At 41.3% G+C, this 16,630-nt stretch overlaps 3 protein-coding genes across 3 annotated transcripts in view; all 3 read left to right on the top strand.

Moving 5' to 3' along the window:
* Nucleotides 1-1,696: 1,696 nt before the first annotated feature.
* Nucleotides 1,697-6,487, top strand: aldoca (aldolase C, fructose-bisphosphate, a; the record flags this gene model as incomplete). Its single annotated transcript, XM_083887235.1, has 7 exons — nucleotides 1,697-1,812; nucleotides 1,915-2,122; nucleotides 2,207-2,261; nucleotides 2,894-3,054; nucleotides 4,097-4,180; nucleotides 4,304-4,678; nucleotides 6,395-6,487. 7 exons carry the CDS (start codon nucleotides 1,697-1,699, stop codon nucleotides 6,485-6,487), a joined length of 1,092 nt encoding a protein of 363 aa, XP_083743361.1.
* A 1,908-nt stretch (nucleotides 6,488-8,395) lies between these two features.
* srsf1a (serine and arginine rich splicing factor 1a) lies at nucleotides 8,396-13,446 on the top strand. Its single transcript, XM_083886198.1, has 5 exons — nucleotides 8,396-8,780; nucleotides 9,280-9,464; nucleotides 11,798-11,970; nucleotides 12,180-12,884; nucleotides 13,112-13,446. Exons 1-4 carry the CDS (start codon nucleotides 8,593-8,595, stop codon nucleotides 12,375-12,377), a joined length of 744 nt encoding a protein of 247 aa, XP_083742324.1. The 5' UTR covers nucleotides 8,396-8,592; the 3' UTR covers nucleotides 12,378-12,884; nucleotides 13,112-13,446.
* Nucleotides 13,447-14,100: 654 nt separating this feature from the next.
* The window catches only part of dynll2a (dynein, light chain, LC8-type 2a), a gene marked incomplete at its 3' end in the record, with an annotated part of 3,294 nt that continues 764 nt past the window's right edge, over nucleotides 14,101-16,630 (top strand). The window contains exons 1-2 of the mRNA XM_083886722.1: nucleotides 14,101-14,185; nucleotides 15,590-15,814. Of these exons, the coding sequence (XP_083742848.1) occupies nucleotides 15,683-15,814 (132 nt within the window). The 5' untranslated portion in view covers nucleotides 14,101-14,185; nucleotides 15,590-15,682. The remainder of the gene's footprint in view (nucleotides 14,186-15,589; nucleotides 15,815-16,630) is intronic.

Below are 16,630 nucleotides of genomic sequence, written 5' to 3'. Positions count from 1 at the left end.
GAGAGCAGAAACTTTCGTTAGGGCTCGTTCTTTACTAATTAGAATAAAAATAGGATTTTATTTTTAATCTTAAACCAGGTTAGTTAAAAAAAAAAGAAAGGGAACGTTTATTATTTATCAGATTATTATCTGTGTAAAGTGATCACAACTGTGTTCACATTGATGCTGAATATAAATGAGATTATTCATGTTTTTATAGGATCTTAAACAAACTTATAAAATCATATCTATTATGTGCTCATTTATCATATCTTAAATAATCTTATTACTCTATTATTACTCTGTTAAATAATCTTATTACTCTGTTAAATGATCTTAATACTCTATTTTTATATAAAATGATGTTTGAGATCATTGTTGAGGTGAAAATTCACAAAAAAACAAACACTTCATCACTAACTATATTTTAAAATGAGAACAATGACTCATCAAGATTTTATGATTTAGGCCAGATGTGGGTGTTCAAGCTCCGCCCACACATGTGTAGGAGCTCCGCCCACACATGAAGAAGCTCCGCCCACAGGCATGGATACATGAATAGAAACCAGAGCTGAGGAGACAAAGTGTCTCAGTCACTTCATCAGAGACGTTTGTGATCCAAGGTAAGAAGAACATCATCATCTTCATCATCTTCATCATCTTCATCATCATCATCTTCATCACCTTCATCATCTTCATCTCCATCATCATCTCCATCATCTTTATCATCTTCATCATCTTCATCACCTTCATCATCTCCATCACCTTCATCATCCATCACCTTCATCAACTTCATCATCGCCATCATAACCTTCATCATCACCATCATCATCTTCATCTTCAACATCTTCATCACCTTCATCTTCTTCTATATCACCATCATCTCCATCACCTTCATCATCTTCATCATCTTCATCACCTTCAACATCTTCATCACCTTCATCACCTTCATCATCTTCTTCTATATCACCATCATCATCACCATCATCTTCATCACCATCATCTTCATCACCTTCATCATCTTCATCACCATCATCTTCATGATCACCTTCATCACCATCATCATCTTCATCACCATCATCATCTTAATCACCATCATCATCTTCATGATCACCTTCATCATCTTCATCATCTTTATCATCTTCATCATCTTTATCATCTTTATCATCTTCATCATCTTTATCATCTTCATCATCTTCATCACCTTCATCACCTTCATCACCTTCATCATCTTCATCACCTTCATCATCTTCATCACCATCACCATCATCTTCATCATCTTCATCACCATCATCACCTTCATCATCTTCATCATCACCTTCATCATCTTCATCACACCTGTATCACATCAGTCGCCATAGTAACCTCTGTATTCTGTACATTTGAAGTTTTTACATGACTAATTTTCACCCTTTCATTCACTTGTTAAAAACTTAATTCTATGCATGTTATTTAAACCACGTCATGGATCAGTGGAAGGGAATCGTCTCAAAGTCAAACGACTGTCTAGTTTGAGTTTGGCCAGTAGGGGGCGGTCAAGTGGAGAGAAAAAAAGGGTCCAACTTTTGAGAAAAAAGTTGGACCCTTTGATCATCATTGATGATGTTTGTTTTGATATGGAACGATAAAAAGTTCACATTCTAAAGGCGTGTTTTTAACGTGTCTTTACTCTTTAGACTGCAGAGAAGTCGCAGAGTGAATAAGTTGCAGAGTGAAGATGTCGCAGCAGTTTCCTTCGCTCTCTGAAACACAGAAGAGAGATTTACATGAAACCGCTCTGCACATCGTCTCTGCGGGGAGAGGAATCCTGGCTGCAGACGAGTCTGTCGGTCTGTTCTGCTTCTTCTTAGCTTCAGAAATGTTCTGTTCATCCTCAAAGAGGCAAAGAATATAACATCAGCGTTGACCTTTGACCTTTGGTCTCGGTGCAGGCAGCATGGCCAAGCGTCTGGCCCAGGTCGGGGTGGAGAACTCGGAGGAGAACCGCAGACGGTTCCGTCAGATTCTCTTCAGCGCCGACGATCGCATCGACGGCTGCATCGGAGGCGTCATCTTCTTCCACGAGACTCTGTACCAGCAGTCGGATCACGGCGTTCCCTTCGTCAAGATGATCCGCGACAAGGGGATTCTGGTGGGAGTGAAGGTGAGGACGCTTCAGAACGCCTTAACACAAGGTAACACAAGGTAACACAAGGTAACACAAGTGTCTCCGTCTGTGATGTTTCAGGTTGACAAAGGTGTGGTTCCTCTGCCGGGAACCTGTGGAGAATCAACCACACAAGGTCAGCACTGAACTACACTGCTTTGTTCTTCTCTGATATTAATAATATTAATAATACTAATAATAATATTAATAATAATATTAATGAGTCCGTTTCTGTTTAATCTGTGACACAAAGTGACAAAAACCTCTGAATTCATCAACTTGTCGTTAAATTAACTTTACATAAGATGAGAAAACGTTATCAAAACATATCAATAACGATCAATAACGATCAATAATGACGCTCCAGCACAAAACTTCTTCAGTCTCCTGATGGATGAATAGAACAGCTCACTATTTGGCAGTCAGTCTGTTGGTGGATATAGATAACAGCTCACTATTTGGCTATCAGTCTCTTCATTGATTAATAAATTAGGTCACTGTTTTTCAGACAGTCTATTGGTGGCTATAGATAACAGCTCATTATATGGCAGTCAGTCTGTTGATGAATGTATTCAATAGCTCATTATTTGGCAGCCAGTCTATTGGTGGCTGTAGATAACAGCTCATTATATGACAGTCAGTCTTGTTTCTTTAGACAAATATATACACATACTTTTATACACATGAGATATACTTTTATACACATGAGATATACATGTATACATATAATGTGTACGCACATGAATAACGACCGTGGTTGTGTCTCAGGTCTGGATGGATTATCAGAGCGATGTGTTCAGTACAGAAAAGACGGAGCGTCGTTTGCTAAGTGGCGTTGTGTTCTGAGGATCAGCGACAGCAATCCGTCTAATCTGGCTGTCAACGAGAACGCTAACGTCCTCGCACGATACTGCAGCATCTGCCAGCAGGTCAGAGGTCACCACACACACACCTGACAGGTCAGAGGTCACCACACACACACCTGTCTGCAGGTCAGAGGTCACCACACACACACCTGTCTGCAGGTCAGAGGTCACCACACACACACCTGTCTGCAGGTCAGAGGTCACCACACACACACCTGTCTGCAGGTCAGAGGTCACCACACACACATCTGACAGGTCAGAGGTCACCACACACACATCTGACAGGTCAGAGGTCACCACACACACCTGTCTGCAGGTCAGAGGTCACCACACACACACCTGCCAGCAGGTCAGAGGTCACCACACACACACCTGACAGGTCAGAGGTCACCACACACACACCTGACAGGTCAGAGGTCACCACACACACATCTGTCTGCAGGTCAGAGGTCACCACACACACATCTGACAGGTCAGAGGTCACCACACACACATCTGACAGGTCAGAGGTCACCACACACACACCTGTCTGCAGGTCAGAGGTCACCACACACACATCTGTCTGCAGGTCAGAGGTCACCACACACACATCTGACAGGTCAGAGGTCACCACACACACACCTGTCTGCAGGTCAGAGGTCACCACACACACACATCTGACAGGTCAGAGGTCACCACACACACACCTGTCTGCAGGTCAGAGGTCACCACACACACATCTGACAGGTCAGAGGTCACCACACACACATCTGACAGGTCAGAGGTCACCACACACACACCTGTCTGCAGGTCAGAGGTCACCACACACACATCTGACAGGTCAGAGGTCACCACACATACACCTATCTGCAGGTCAGAGGTCACCACACACACACATCTGATAGGTCAGAGGTCACCACACACACACCTGTCTGCAGGTCAGAGGTCACCACACACACATCTGACAGGTCAGAGGTCACCACACACACATCTGACCTGAGATCTGTCTGCAGGTCAAAGGTCACCACACACACATCTGACAGGTCAGAGGTCACCACACACACACATCTGACAGGTCAGAGGTCATCTGTCTGCAGGTGTTTGAACTCTCTTGTCTCTCCATCAGCACGGTCTCGTTCCCATCATCGAGCCGGAGATTCTTCCTGACGGAGATCATGACCTGAGACGCTGCCAGTTCATCACTGAGAAGGTTCTTCTGTGTGTGTGTGTGTGTGTGTGTGTGTGTGTGTGTGTTTGTGTGTGTGTGTGTGTGTGTGTGTGTGTGTGTGTGTGTGAACTCACAGGTTCTGGTTCTTCTGGTTGTGGATCACAGGTCCTGGCTTCAGTCTACAAGGCCATGTCTGAGCACCACGTCTACCTGGAGGGAACGCTCCTCAAACCCAACATGGTGACGCCAGGACACGGCTGCTCCACCAAGTGCAGCCCAGAGGAGGTCGCCATGGCGACGCTGAGCGCCCTGCGCCGCACCGTCCCCCCCGCCGTCACGGGCGTGACCTTCCTCTCTGGAGGTCAGAGTGAAGAGGAAGCCACCGTTCACCTGGACGCCATCAACCACTGCCCTCTGCCCAAACCCTGGATCCTCAGCTTCTCGTTCGGTCGAGCTCTGCAGGCGTCGGCTCTGCGAGCGTGGAGAGGACACAAGGAGAACGAGAAGATGGCCACAGAGCAGTTCATCAAGAGAGCAGAGGTCAGTTCAGAGTGTTTTCACTGTGCCCATGACTTTATGGCTTTACATTTAAAACCTTTGACTTGTGTTAAATCACATTCTTTACCTTAACCTCTTCTTCCCTGACCCTCTTTTTGGAGTCCCTGCTCTAAAATGACAAGCCCAAACTAAATAGAGTAAACCTCTGCAGTTACAAGCTCTATGTTGATTATCTTGGTATCAAAATAAAGATAACACTTGTGAGATTCCACCAGAGGTGTAAGTTTCACTGTAGATGCCACTGTGTCAGAGTAAATGTACATAGAACACAGCATAACTGAAGGATTTCTTTCTCTCGCCTAAAAAATTATTGCATTTTAAAGCAAATATCACCTTTAAAATATGCAGTAGGAGCTTAAAAACACATGGAAGTCATGTAACAACATGTGGACATGAGTCTGATGCTGCTGAAGTGAAGCAGAGTGAAATTACAGAGGTTTTAGTAAAGACATGTCTAGGCGTTCTCTCTTTGGCACAGTTTGGCGCCATTTGAGATTTCTTAGGTACCAAATTATTAAAAACCCATTTAATTTTATTTATATGTCACTACAGATCTAAAAAGAACTTGTTTTGATAAAAAGTATGATAACTGTCTGTAAATCGATGCTTCCTGTGTGGTGCGTAATAACAACTCTGTGACTCTGCAGCGTCTTCAGTTACTCAGCGCCATAGCTCTGGCTTACCTTGGTCAATTAGGGTGATTGACAGCTCGTTATAAACCTCTAAACCAATAGAATCAGACCCCGGTCTCCAAATGTGTGTGAATCACTTCATTAGCGAGTCAAAAGGACATAAATGCATATGACGCATTTGAGCGGACATTTGCCTCTCTCTAATCAGAACGATCTAATGTAGCTCTGTAATCATCAATGTGCGCTGTAACTTTTTTTTCCGCTCCTGCTGTTTGATCCATGTGTGTTTTAACTGTGTTTGGTGAACATAAGAATGGTTTATATGAGCTTTTAGCTGAGTTTCTGACCTTTCTGTGGGTATGCAGCATGTTAGCTCCATTAGCTCCTTTAGCGCCGCCAGCGCTAACGATCCAGTTGAACTGGAGCGGTCTGAAGGAAAAGAGCAGCGCTAACAAATAACTAGCGTACCTGTGTACTGCGTATGTGTGCGTCTGTTTTTAAAGGTTAGCTTTAGCTTTAGAGACTCATTTTAACAATCGAAAGTCACGGAAACACGACGTCACGTGCGTCTTTTTCCGCTCAGTCGTCATGGAAACGCGTCATACGCTAACGTGCGTTTACATTGACGCCGTTAACTGGCGTTAAATGTGCATATAAATATATTTTGTACCATTCAACATCATATTGACACGTTTTCGAAATCACAGTTTGTACAGACGGGACATTTTTGTCCCTAAGGTGCTGAGTGTAGGTTTTTTTAACGTCTCATGAAATATAATGTAAAAAATGATTTTTAATGTTATATATTATGCAAATTAATAGCATTATGATTAAAAAAATCAGGTTTGATGTTAAAACATTGAAGGTTGGGCACATAAAATAAAGTGGTTTTTTTAATGACATGAGAGTTTAACCAGAGTTTCTTTACTAATCTGTGTGTGTGTGTGTGTGTGTGTGTGTGTGTGTGTGTGTGTGTGTGTGTGTGTGTGTGTGTGTGTGTGTGTGTGTGTGTGTGTGTGTGCGTGTGTGCGTGCGTGTGTGCGTGCGTGCGTGTGTGTGTCCTCAGGTGAACAGTCTGGCGTGTCAGGGTAAATACTCGAGCGCTGACAACTGTGGAGAAACTAACCTGAGAATCTATGGATCTTATCATAATTACTGAGTTACACTGACGTTAACATTCAAAGCATCACAGAGACATACTTTAATAATAATAATAATAATAATAATGCATTTATTTATTTATTATAATTTCATGACACTCTAGGTCGCCGTACAACGATATTAACACGCTGAATATTTAATAGTATGTTACACTCACAGTGATATATATATATACATATATATATATGTATATATATGTGTGTGTGACATGAAAACAATCTTAATCTTATTATTAATGCATGTGTTTGACTCGTGTCACAAATAAAGCTTTAAAATGCTGCATTTACTCCTCACACACACTAATATTAGCACATATTATAAGTACATTTATAAGCGCACGATAATCACTAGTTTGTGTTCATGTTCGTAATTACAGAATAATAATAATGTTAGAATCTCACATGTAGAATGATGTTGAAAGTATAAGTTTCTGTGGATTTGTGAGTGTTTTTCTTTCATTAGAATGAACTAAGGTCCATATTTATTATTATTATGTATGGTACTGATCAAACAATAAAACAGCGTTGATGCAGATTCTGAGTCTGACCATGTCGTCTTTTTATGACGTTAAGAATCAGTGTCACGTCTCCTTTTATCTCTCATCCATATATGAGGTCTGTCACTGTTCATAAACCATTAAACACTGACTTATGAACATTTCACTCAATAAAACAAACCTCAACATTCATGTAAATGTGTATTCCATATTAAAATAACTCATGTTACACATGTTTGCACATTTAGACGATCTGAACACAATGATAGAAAGTTGATTTAGTTGAGTTTCCTGTGATTTTGTTGCTCCTCGACACAAAGAAGTGAATATAACTCAACCACAACACTTCCAATAGATAATGTTCTTATTAAACAATGAAAATAAAACTTTATAATACAGAATAATCAGTTAAGACCCACTTCAAGCACTGATGCTAATGGTATATGTACACACATATATATATAATATATATATGAATCCATAAATTATTACATTACAGTTTTGTGACTTTCATTCTGAGAAGAAACCCCTCAGAATACTGACTTTAATCTCAGAATAATCTCTTTTATTATGATAATATTCACTTATTCAAACTAAAGTAGACAGTTATTTATCTTTGTAACATGTAAAATACACAAGTGTTTTAGTTTTAGTCAAACTATAGAACGATGATGATGATGAAGATAAAGTGTGTGTCTGTGTGTGTGTGTGTGTGTGAAACCGAAGCCTTGAACTTCAGTCTATGACTTTATTTGTTCAGTGACGTGAAACTGATCTTTGTAATTGTCTGATCTTTTTTCCTCCTGTTACTCAAATAATATTATTATTCTCATTATTGTCCTGTTGTTTTTATGTTATTATGCAAATCAGTGGTGATCAAACATGGTCCAGCAGCATTAATATCTGACCCAGGAAATGAATGACAACAAAGTCACGCAGAATTCAGAGTTTTATTTTAAAGAAAAACATTAAAAAAGATAGAAAAATTTTTTTTTTCCTGATGAAGATGATGTGAATGTTCATTATTCTTCTTTTATGTTAAGAGCGTTCTGCATTTTCTGTTTAAATGTTCTGGATAAATATATAATTGTGACCATCATAGTATTAGAATTTAATTGTTGTGAATGTTTTATTTATTAGAATTCTGTTTTATATTGTATACCGTTATGTCATTATGTATCGATTCAAGCATCAAATATGAAAGAAGAAGAGCTTTTAATTCAAATAAATGTCTAAAAGTGAACATACGGTGACAAACATCACTATTTAAACTAATATTCGCTGAAATCTTCAGAGAGAACCGTGGCTCTAGTTCATGCGGCGGACGCGTCGCAGCGGCCGGGCCGCGGTGTTCCCGGTATCCATGAGCCTCGGTGAAGAGGACGCGCGGTTACCGAAAAAACTCGAGCGACGAACGCGTCCCGCACCGACCGCAACACCGTGGAACGTCCCGCCTCCACATATCTGTGTGTACACGCGGACGTTGTTTTTTTTACACAAAACACGCGTTTTCAAGTGACCGCGTTGGTGCGTGACTCCCCCGCCGCTCTCAGTGTCGGTGTTGACCGCAGCGACTCACCGTTAGGAACCGTTTGTTGGAGCCAGAGATGTCGGGTGTAGTGCGAGGCCCCGCTGGGAACAACGACTGCCGCATCTACGTGGGGAACCTCCCGCCTGATATCCGCACCAAAGACGTGGAGGACGTGTTCTACAAGTACGGGACGATCCGGGACATCGACCTGAAGAACCGCAGAGGAGGGCCGCCCTTCGCCTTCATCGAGTTCGAGGACCCGAGGTACTGGAGCTAAACCGGGGGATGAACCGTTAGCTTCTCGGGCCGAACAGCAGCGCTATTGTTGTGTGTGTGGAGCTAAGGCTAAAGCTAAAGCTAACACGGGATCAGACTAAGTCCTGGAGTGTGTGCAGCAGTCTCCCGCTAAACCAGCGCCGTCGTAGTTCATATTCTGTCTTTTAATGGTTTAATAGACAAAGTAAACATTTATACGCAGAGTTTTATTCGTGGTTTCTGTTAAAAAAACCTCGTCTTCGGTGTCAAAAAACGGAACACGAAGCTCGGTCCTGGCTTTGTTTCCGTGGTGAAGGTGAGCAGCGTCGGTTCACGCTCACGCTCCGTAATCTGTAATCTGTGCCGTGTGCACGTGCACACAGCTCAGTCCCGGAGTGACGTGAACACTGTAATGACGTGTTATCACCACGTCACGGAGGCGGAGAACACGAACACGAACACGGCTGTGTCGTGTGGGTGAACCCGGGCTCTGTGTTTTGTGGAACAGGGACGCGGACGATGCGGTCTACGGACGGGACGGCTACGACTATGACGGGTACCGGCTGCGGGTGGAGTTCCCTCGCAGCGGCAGAGGCTCCAGAGGCGGCGGCGGGTATGGAGGGATCGGCGGAGCCCCCCGAGGGAGATACGGTCCTCCGTCCAGACGCTCCGAGTACAGGGTCATTGTGTCAGGTACGTACCGCCATCATCATCATCACCATCACCATCATCATCACCATCATCACCGCTGCTGCTGCTGTTTGTGTTTTATAATAAGTAAGTTATGATAAAGACCACATTATACTTCTATCTTCTATGGAGACGCCTCCAGCCTTCATAGTTCTGCATACGCGCTGCAATTTCCCGCCCGATCAGTAGGGGTCGCTACGCAAGGTTGTTGTGCTTCTGGCTACAGTGAGCAATGGCGTCCGAGAGCGAAAGACTGTTGTTGTTGTTGTTGAAACCGTGGCCGTTTCTCAGTTTTTTTTGTGTCCTGGAACGCAGTTTTAAGATAATTTGAGGCGAGAAATTGTCCATTGAGTCTAAACATGTGCTGTGTGTGTTAAGATATGACGTATTTATAGTTTAGCAGCGACGTTGTCGGCGGTGATTGGCTCCGCCCTCTGTGAGCCGGCACAGAGCAGAGTTATCTCGGCCTGAGGACCAATCACAGCCCTCGCCGTCTCCGTTGTCCTTTGACGGACACTTAAAAAATATTTTGTGCAGCCGGAGACGACGCAGAGGGCTCTGCGTAACCACGGAGACGCCTCCAGCCTTCATAGTTATCCCTCGTGGTGACGGATACGCACTGCAATTTCCCGCCCGATCAGTAGGGGTCGCTACGCAAGGTTGTTGTGCTTCTGGCTACAGTGAGCAATGGCGTCTGAGAGAGAAAGACTGTTGTTGTTGTTGTTCTTGTTGAAACAGTGGCCGTTTCTCACTTTTTTTGTGTCCTGGAACACAGTTTTAAGATCATTTGAGGAGAGAAATTGGCCATTTAGAGTCTAAACATGTGCTGTGTGTGTTAAGATATGACGTATTTATAGTTTGGCAGCGACGTTGTCGGCGGTGATCGGCTCCGCCCTCTGTGGGCCGGCACAGAGCAGCGTTATCTCGGCCTGAGGACCAATCACTAGGGATGGGGCCGATCCTGTATCGGGTTCCGATACAGGCGTTAATGACGGATCGGAAATCTCTATAGTTGGATCAGAAATGTACAGTGTGTGTTGTGTGTGTGTGTGTGTTGTGTGTGTGTGTGCTGAAATGTCTCCACAAGTGATTCCCTGACTTCTCTGTTAGCTGGCTGCAAAAAGTGGAACGGGTTTCCTGAACCGAGGCGTGTCTCGATGAGACGCGGAGTTATGACGCGCGACTCCGTTCAGGAAATCCATTCCACAGTTTACAGCCAGCTAGCAGGCGATGATGATTGACCAGGAGTTAACCAGGAAGTTCAGCTCCGCAAACCTGCAGCCGAGCCGACGTAATCCCAGCCGTCACCGTTTTAAACGCCTGCTCGCTGAGGAGAACAGTACTGACAGCGACATAAAAACAATGACAATCACACTCCTCAGAGCCAGGGTTCACGTTAGCCGCTATATATGCCAGTTTTTGGCTGTTGTCACGTGAATTTGGCCAAAATGTCCGGTGAAAGCGATGATTAGGGCTCTGTGTAACCTACGTAGAGCACTTTACGCAGGAGTTTAAATTGGGCTTAAATCCTGACGTCACAAACGTGTCATTCACTCAATAACAGTGGGATTATTCCTGTCATTTTATTGAATCTGATGCTATTATCTCTGTTATCAGAAAAATATTCTGATTCAGAAAACCAGAATGCCAGCGTTGTTGTTGTTGTATATATTTTACATGAATTAATTCTAAACATTTTAATTGTTTCTTTCTCACTAATGTTGATCAGAAACACGTGCAGTTTAGAGTTCTGTCTTTGCCACTTCAAAATACTTGTTGTTGCCAAAATGACAACAGGAAAAAGAGTTAGAAATGTTGTGCACAGATTTGCTTTCACTTAAGTATAAATCCCCTTTTGGGAAACACTGACTGAGAAATTCCACTCATGATGATTAGATGTTGTTGTTGTTGTTGTTGTTGTTGTTTGATCAGATTATTTGAATAATCAGCAGTTACGTTTACAGCCGTTTGTTCTCTGTGATGTTTGTGAACTTCTCTCTAGTTTCAGTCAGTTATCGTCGTCTCTGAGTGAAAGTTAACATTTAAATCTGTCCATGATTACTCAGATTACGGCTCCTTAATCCACACCATGGTCCATCATTTATTCACGTCTGATACGTTCATGGATCATTGACGACAGCTTCTTTAATCTGAGTTGTGCAGTTCAGTGTTCTCTGCTTGTGAAGACGATATAATGAGCTTTGAACACGTGTAGTTGATGCTTTTTAAAGCTCTGACAAAGTTGATGATTTAGTTTTAGTTCAGTCCACTTTGATCTGATGTTCAAACCTGCAGCATCTTCATATCTATATCTGTGTGTGTGTGTGTGTGTGCAGGTCTTCCTCAGAGCGGCAGCTGGCAGGACCTGAAGGATCACATGCGTGAGGCAGGTGACGTTTGCTACGCCGACGTTTTCAGAGATGGAACCGGCGTTGTAGAATTTGTGCGCAAAGAAGACATGACGTATGCCGTACGAAAGCTGGACAACACCAAATTCCGCTCGCACGAGGTATGTGTTAGTGCTGTGGGTTAATCTCAGGGATTATGTGTCTTTGTCCAGGTGAGTACGTGTCACACCTGGCCTTCATCTCCTCCATCCTTTTCTTTTTTTATTTTTTTTCTTCTGATTTTTTTTTTTTTTCTTAAACCATATGTGCAGCACGGAAAACCCGGAGTGTTGTCTTTTGAATGTCAAGTTCTCTTGTTGTGTCCGTCCAGGGAGAGACTGCTTACATTCGTGTGAAATTAGACGGTCCTCGCAGCCCCAGTTACGGACGATCGCGCTCTCGCAGCCGCGGCAGCCGCAGCCGGAGCCGGAGTCGCAGCGCCAGCCGGAGCCGGAGCAATTCCCGAGGCCGCGGCAGAGGATCGCCACGCTACTCGCCTCGTCACAGCCGCTCTCGATCCCGATCCTAAAACCTTCCGTGTTTTGATGTGTAACTCCTCCTCCTCCTCCTCCTCCTCCTCCCCCTCCCCCCTCTGTTTTTACCTCCTTATGAATTTGTCCAGATGTTGATTTTTACTTTCTTCCATTTCACGTCCTGATGTGTTTGTATCCTCTCCTCGTCCTCTTGTCTCCTCCTTCCTGTCTCCTCCCACCTTTTACAGCGGCAGAAGTTTCTGCTGCGTCGAGCGTCAAAAACCTGGAGTTTTGAAACTCTGTGTTTTTGAGAATGAAAATGACTTTTTTTGTTTTCCTTTTTTAAAAAACACTCGTCAGTCTGTGGTTGGTTGGTTGGATAATGTGGGGTGGATCAGTCTGGATGGGAAGCCGGATGCTTAACTGTATTTTACCCTTGTGTCTTCCTTTAGACATCTGAAGAGAAGGATTAAAGTGATTTGGAATAAAACCATTGTGGAGCACATTTCATTTGTATGGTCAGGATAGGAGACATCTAAGTGAGGATCAATAAGACCATGATGGTACGCTCCACATCATATTCATGCATGTTATAATCAAAGTGTTAAACCTGCAGTGACTCAGTGTCAAATGTAACCAAAAGAAACTTCAGGGATCCATGACTTTCTTCTGATCTTTTTCTTCTTTTTTTAAAAAAAAAACTCAAATTGGAAAAAATAGAGATTAGGCCCAAACATCTTGACATTTTATTCTAACGGTCTGCCTCTGATTTTCTTCCTGGTATTTCAAGGTTTTGATTGGACGAGAGTCTCAGTGGATCCCAATCCTGGAGCTGGATGAGTGGATCGATTAGTGAAGGGATTAGGCAAGGATGGAAGCTCGGAACGGGATCAGTTTTCCAGGATCAAAATGAGCGTTGATTTCAGAACTAAATGAGGCGGAGTCCCAGAGTCCCCCTCTCTCTATTAGGCCCCTCCCCCTGGCTCACGTTAACGTTTTTCAGTGATTATACTTTTTATTTTACAAGAAAGAGGAAACTCAGGACCAGGAAGTTGGATCACAGGATGGAGTCGTAGATGCCTGGTATGAAGGGATGAATTAAAATCATGATGCGGGTTTGATTTGGGAAGTCGTTTGTCTTTGTTTCTGTTTTGTTTAATCTTGTTTTTTTTTCTTTTAGCATTTTCAATAAAAACAAATGTAAAACAACGACTGAACTTCTGTCGAGTTATTTTATTATTATTATTATTATTATTATTATTACTATTATTCTTCTTTTTGTGATGTCATCGAAGCATGAAACCATTCTTTAGATGGCATCAGATTGAAATATAAAAAATGTTGGTTTTATTCTTTCCTCAGATGATAAACTGAAAATAAACGTTTAACTGAGTTTTAGGAAACACGTCATTGCCTTTAAATTGTTTCCTAAAGGCAATTTAATTGCCTTTAAATTTATTTATTAAATAGTTAATAAATAAATAAAAAGTCAACAAATAAAATCAAATCACCAATAAAGAGAAGATAAAACGAATCAAGTAGAAAATAAACAATGATTTAGTATCTACTGTGTGTGTGTGTGTGTGTGTGTGTGAGACTGATGCATTATGGGATGAAATAAGATGCAGACAGACAGAAGCAGGAGAAACAGCAGGAGGAGGATGAAGATCAACCAATGAAGAGGAGAGAGAGAGAGAGCATCATCATCCTCACACACACACTCACACACACACACACACACAGAGCAGAGAGAGAGAGCATCATCATCCTCACACACACACACACACAGAGCAGAGAGACTGAAGATCTTCATCTTCTTCATCACCATCATCATCCTCAGAGGAAAGGCGCGAGACAAACCGCGGTGAGTCACGCATGAAAACACACGCGACGATACAAATGTGTCACTATCGTCACTGCGATCCACGGTGTTATCGCGAGGATTCTCCAACACACACGCACACAAACACGCGCACACACACACACACACACGCACATCTGCTTTTAAAGGCTTTTAACAACAGACACAGATTATAATCTACATTAATCTGTTAGTTTTAACACCACGTAACAACTCATGTGACCAATAAATGTTTCTGAGTTAAGTAATGTTAGAGATGATCTTACACAATGTTAGTAAACATCGTTTTAATGTTAGTAAACATCGTTAGTAAACATCGTTAGAATGTTAGTAAACATCGTTGGAATGTTAGTAAACATCGTTTCAATGTTACTAAACATTGTTGTGATGTTTGTAAGCATCGTTGGAATGTTTGTAAACATCGTTGGAATGTTAGTAAACATTGTTTAATGTTAGTAAACATAGTTAGTAAACATTGTTTTAATGTAAGTAAACATCGTTGTAATGTTAGTAAACATCGTTAGTAAACATCGTTGTAATGTTAGCAAACATTGTTTTGATGCTTTGTAAACATTGTTGTAATGTTAGTAAACATCATCGTGATGTTAGTAAACAACGTCTCGATGTTAGTAAACAACGTCTCGATGTTAGTAAACAACGTTGCGGTGTTAGTAAACAACGTCGCGGTGTTAGTAAACAACGTCGTGGTGTTAGTAAACATCGTTGCTAACGCACTGAATACTTTTTATAATTTCCAAAAACCACGTTAGTAACAGAATGTTAAAAAAAATGTTTAACGTTAAAGAAAATATTCAAATTGTCATAAAAACTGAGGCTAAGAATAATCAAAGGTGTTTGTTACATTAATGTTACAAATAAAGTCTTAGTAATAAATGTATTAATCATTAAAATGTGAATATGGAACAAAAACATGTGATTAAGTTCATTGAAATGAAGCTTTGAAACAAAACAATGTGACGTCATTAAAACGACGCGTTATTGTTACAAAAACATGTTACTAATGAATATAATAATGAAGAACAGTCAAATATTATAAAATGTAAAGTTACAAAGTGTTAGAAAAGAACATGATAATGTTACTAAAACAGGAAAATTCATCCCTTAAAAAACTGAATGTTACATAATGATGTAAATGTTGCACTAAATGTGACTGAGTTACAATAATGTTCTAAAAGTAAAAACATGACGAATTTTACAAAAATACACTTATAAATAATATCGTTAGAAGTCTTAAAACGTCCTGGAAAGGCGCAGCTCCCCCTGGTGGCTCTTAGAAGAAAATGACTAGGACTGTATGTCATTGTTTTCTTCTGATTTATTCAACATTAAAAACCAAATACATTTTTTAAAACATTTATTTTCATGTCTCTTCCTTCTGCTCAGCAGGCGTCTTCCTCCTCGTCTTCGTCCTCCTCGTCTTCGTCCTCCTCGTCTTCGTCCTCCTCGTCTTCGTCCTCCTCGTCTTCGTCCTGCTGAACCATGACTGACAGAAAAGCGGTGATAAAGAACGCAGACATGTCTGAGGAGATGCAGCAGGACGCTGTGGACTGTTCCACTCAGGCTATGGAGAAATACAACATCGAGAAGGACATCGCTGCATTTATCAAGAAGGTGAGAAGACAAGAGGACACAAATGTGTCTTTGTGTCTTTGTGTCTTTGTGTCTTTACCTTGATGATTGAAACGAATGATCTATGAATGGATTAAGTATGTAATCTACGAATGAATGAAGTAATCTACGAATGGATGAAGTAATCTATGAATGGATTAAGTAATCTACGAATGGATTAAGTATGTAATCTATGAATGGATTAAGTATGTAATCTACGAATGGATTAAGTATGTAATTTACGAATGGATTAAGTAATCTATGAATGGATTAAGTAATCTATGAATGGATTAAGTATGTAATCTATGAATGGATTAAGTATGTAATCTATGAATGGATTAAGTATGTAATCTACGAATGGATTAAGTATGTAATTTACGAATGGATTAAGTAATCTATGAATGGATTAAGTAATCTATGAATGGATTAAGTAATCTACGAATGGATTAAGTAATCTACGAATGGATTAAGTAATCTATGAATGGATTAAGTAATCTACGAATGGATTAAGTAATCTACGAATGGATTAAGTGTGTAATCTACGAATGGATTAAGTAATCTACGAATGGATTAAGTATGTAATCTATGAATGGATTAAGTATGTAATCTACGAATGGATTAAGTATGTAATTTACGAATGGATTAAGTAATCTATGAATGGATTAAGTAATCTACGAATGGATTAAGTAATCTATGAATGGATTAAGTAATCTATGAATGGATTAAGTAATCTACGAATGGATTAAGTAATCTATGAATGGATTAAGTAATCTACGAATGGATTAAGTAATCTTGAATGGATTAAGTAATCTATGAATG

Source organism: Microchirus variegatus (genome assembly GCF_963457635.1).
Source record: "Microchirus variegatus genome assembly, chromosome: 3".
In the NCBI taxonomy this organism is placed as follows: Eukaryota; Metazoa; Chordata; class Actinopteri; order Pleuronectiformes; family Soleidae; genus Microchirus; species Microchirus variegatus.
This window is presented reverse-complemented; position numbering and strand designations above follow the sequence as displayed.

What these genes read in the sequence shown, in the direction of transcription:
- srsf1a (XM_083886198.1), top strand. Translation starts at nt 8,593, where the DNA reads ATGTCGGGTGTAGTGCGAGGCCCCGCTGGGAACAACGACTGCCGCATC. An exon ending in ATCGAGTTCGAGGACCCGAG is followed by an intron (nt 8,781 to 9,279) that starts GTACTGGAGCTA and finishes TTTGTGGAACAG; the next exon opens with GGACGCGGACGATGCGGTCT. An exon ending in CCAAATTCCGCTCGCACGAG is followed by an intron (nt 11,971 to 12,179) that starts GTATGTGTTAGT and finishes GTGTCCGTCCAG; the next exon opens with GGAGAGACTGCTTACATTCG.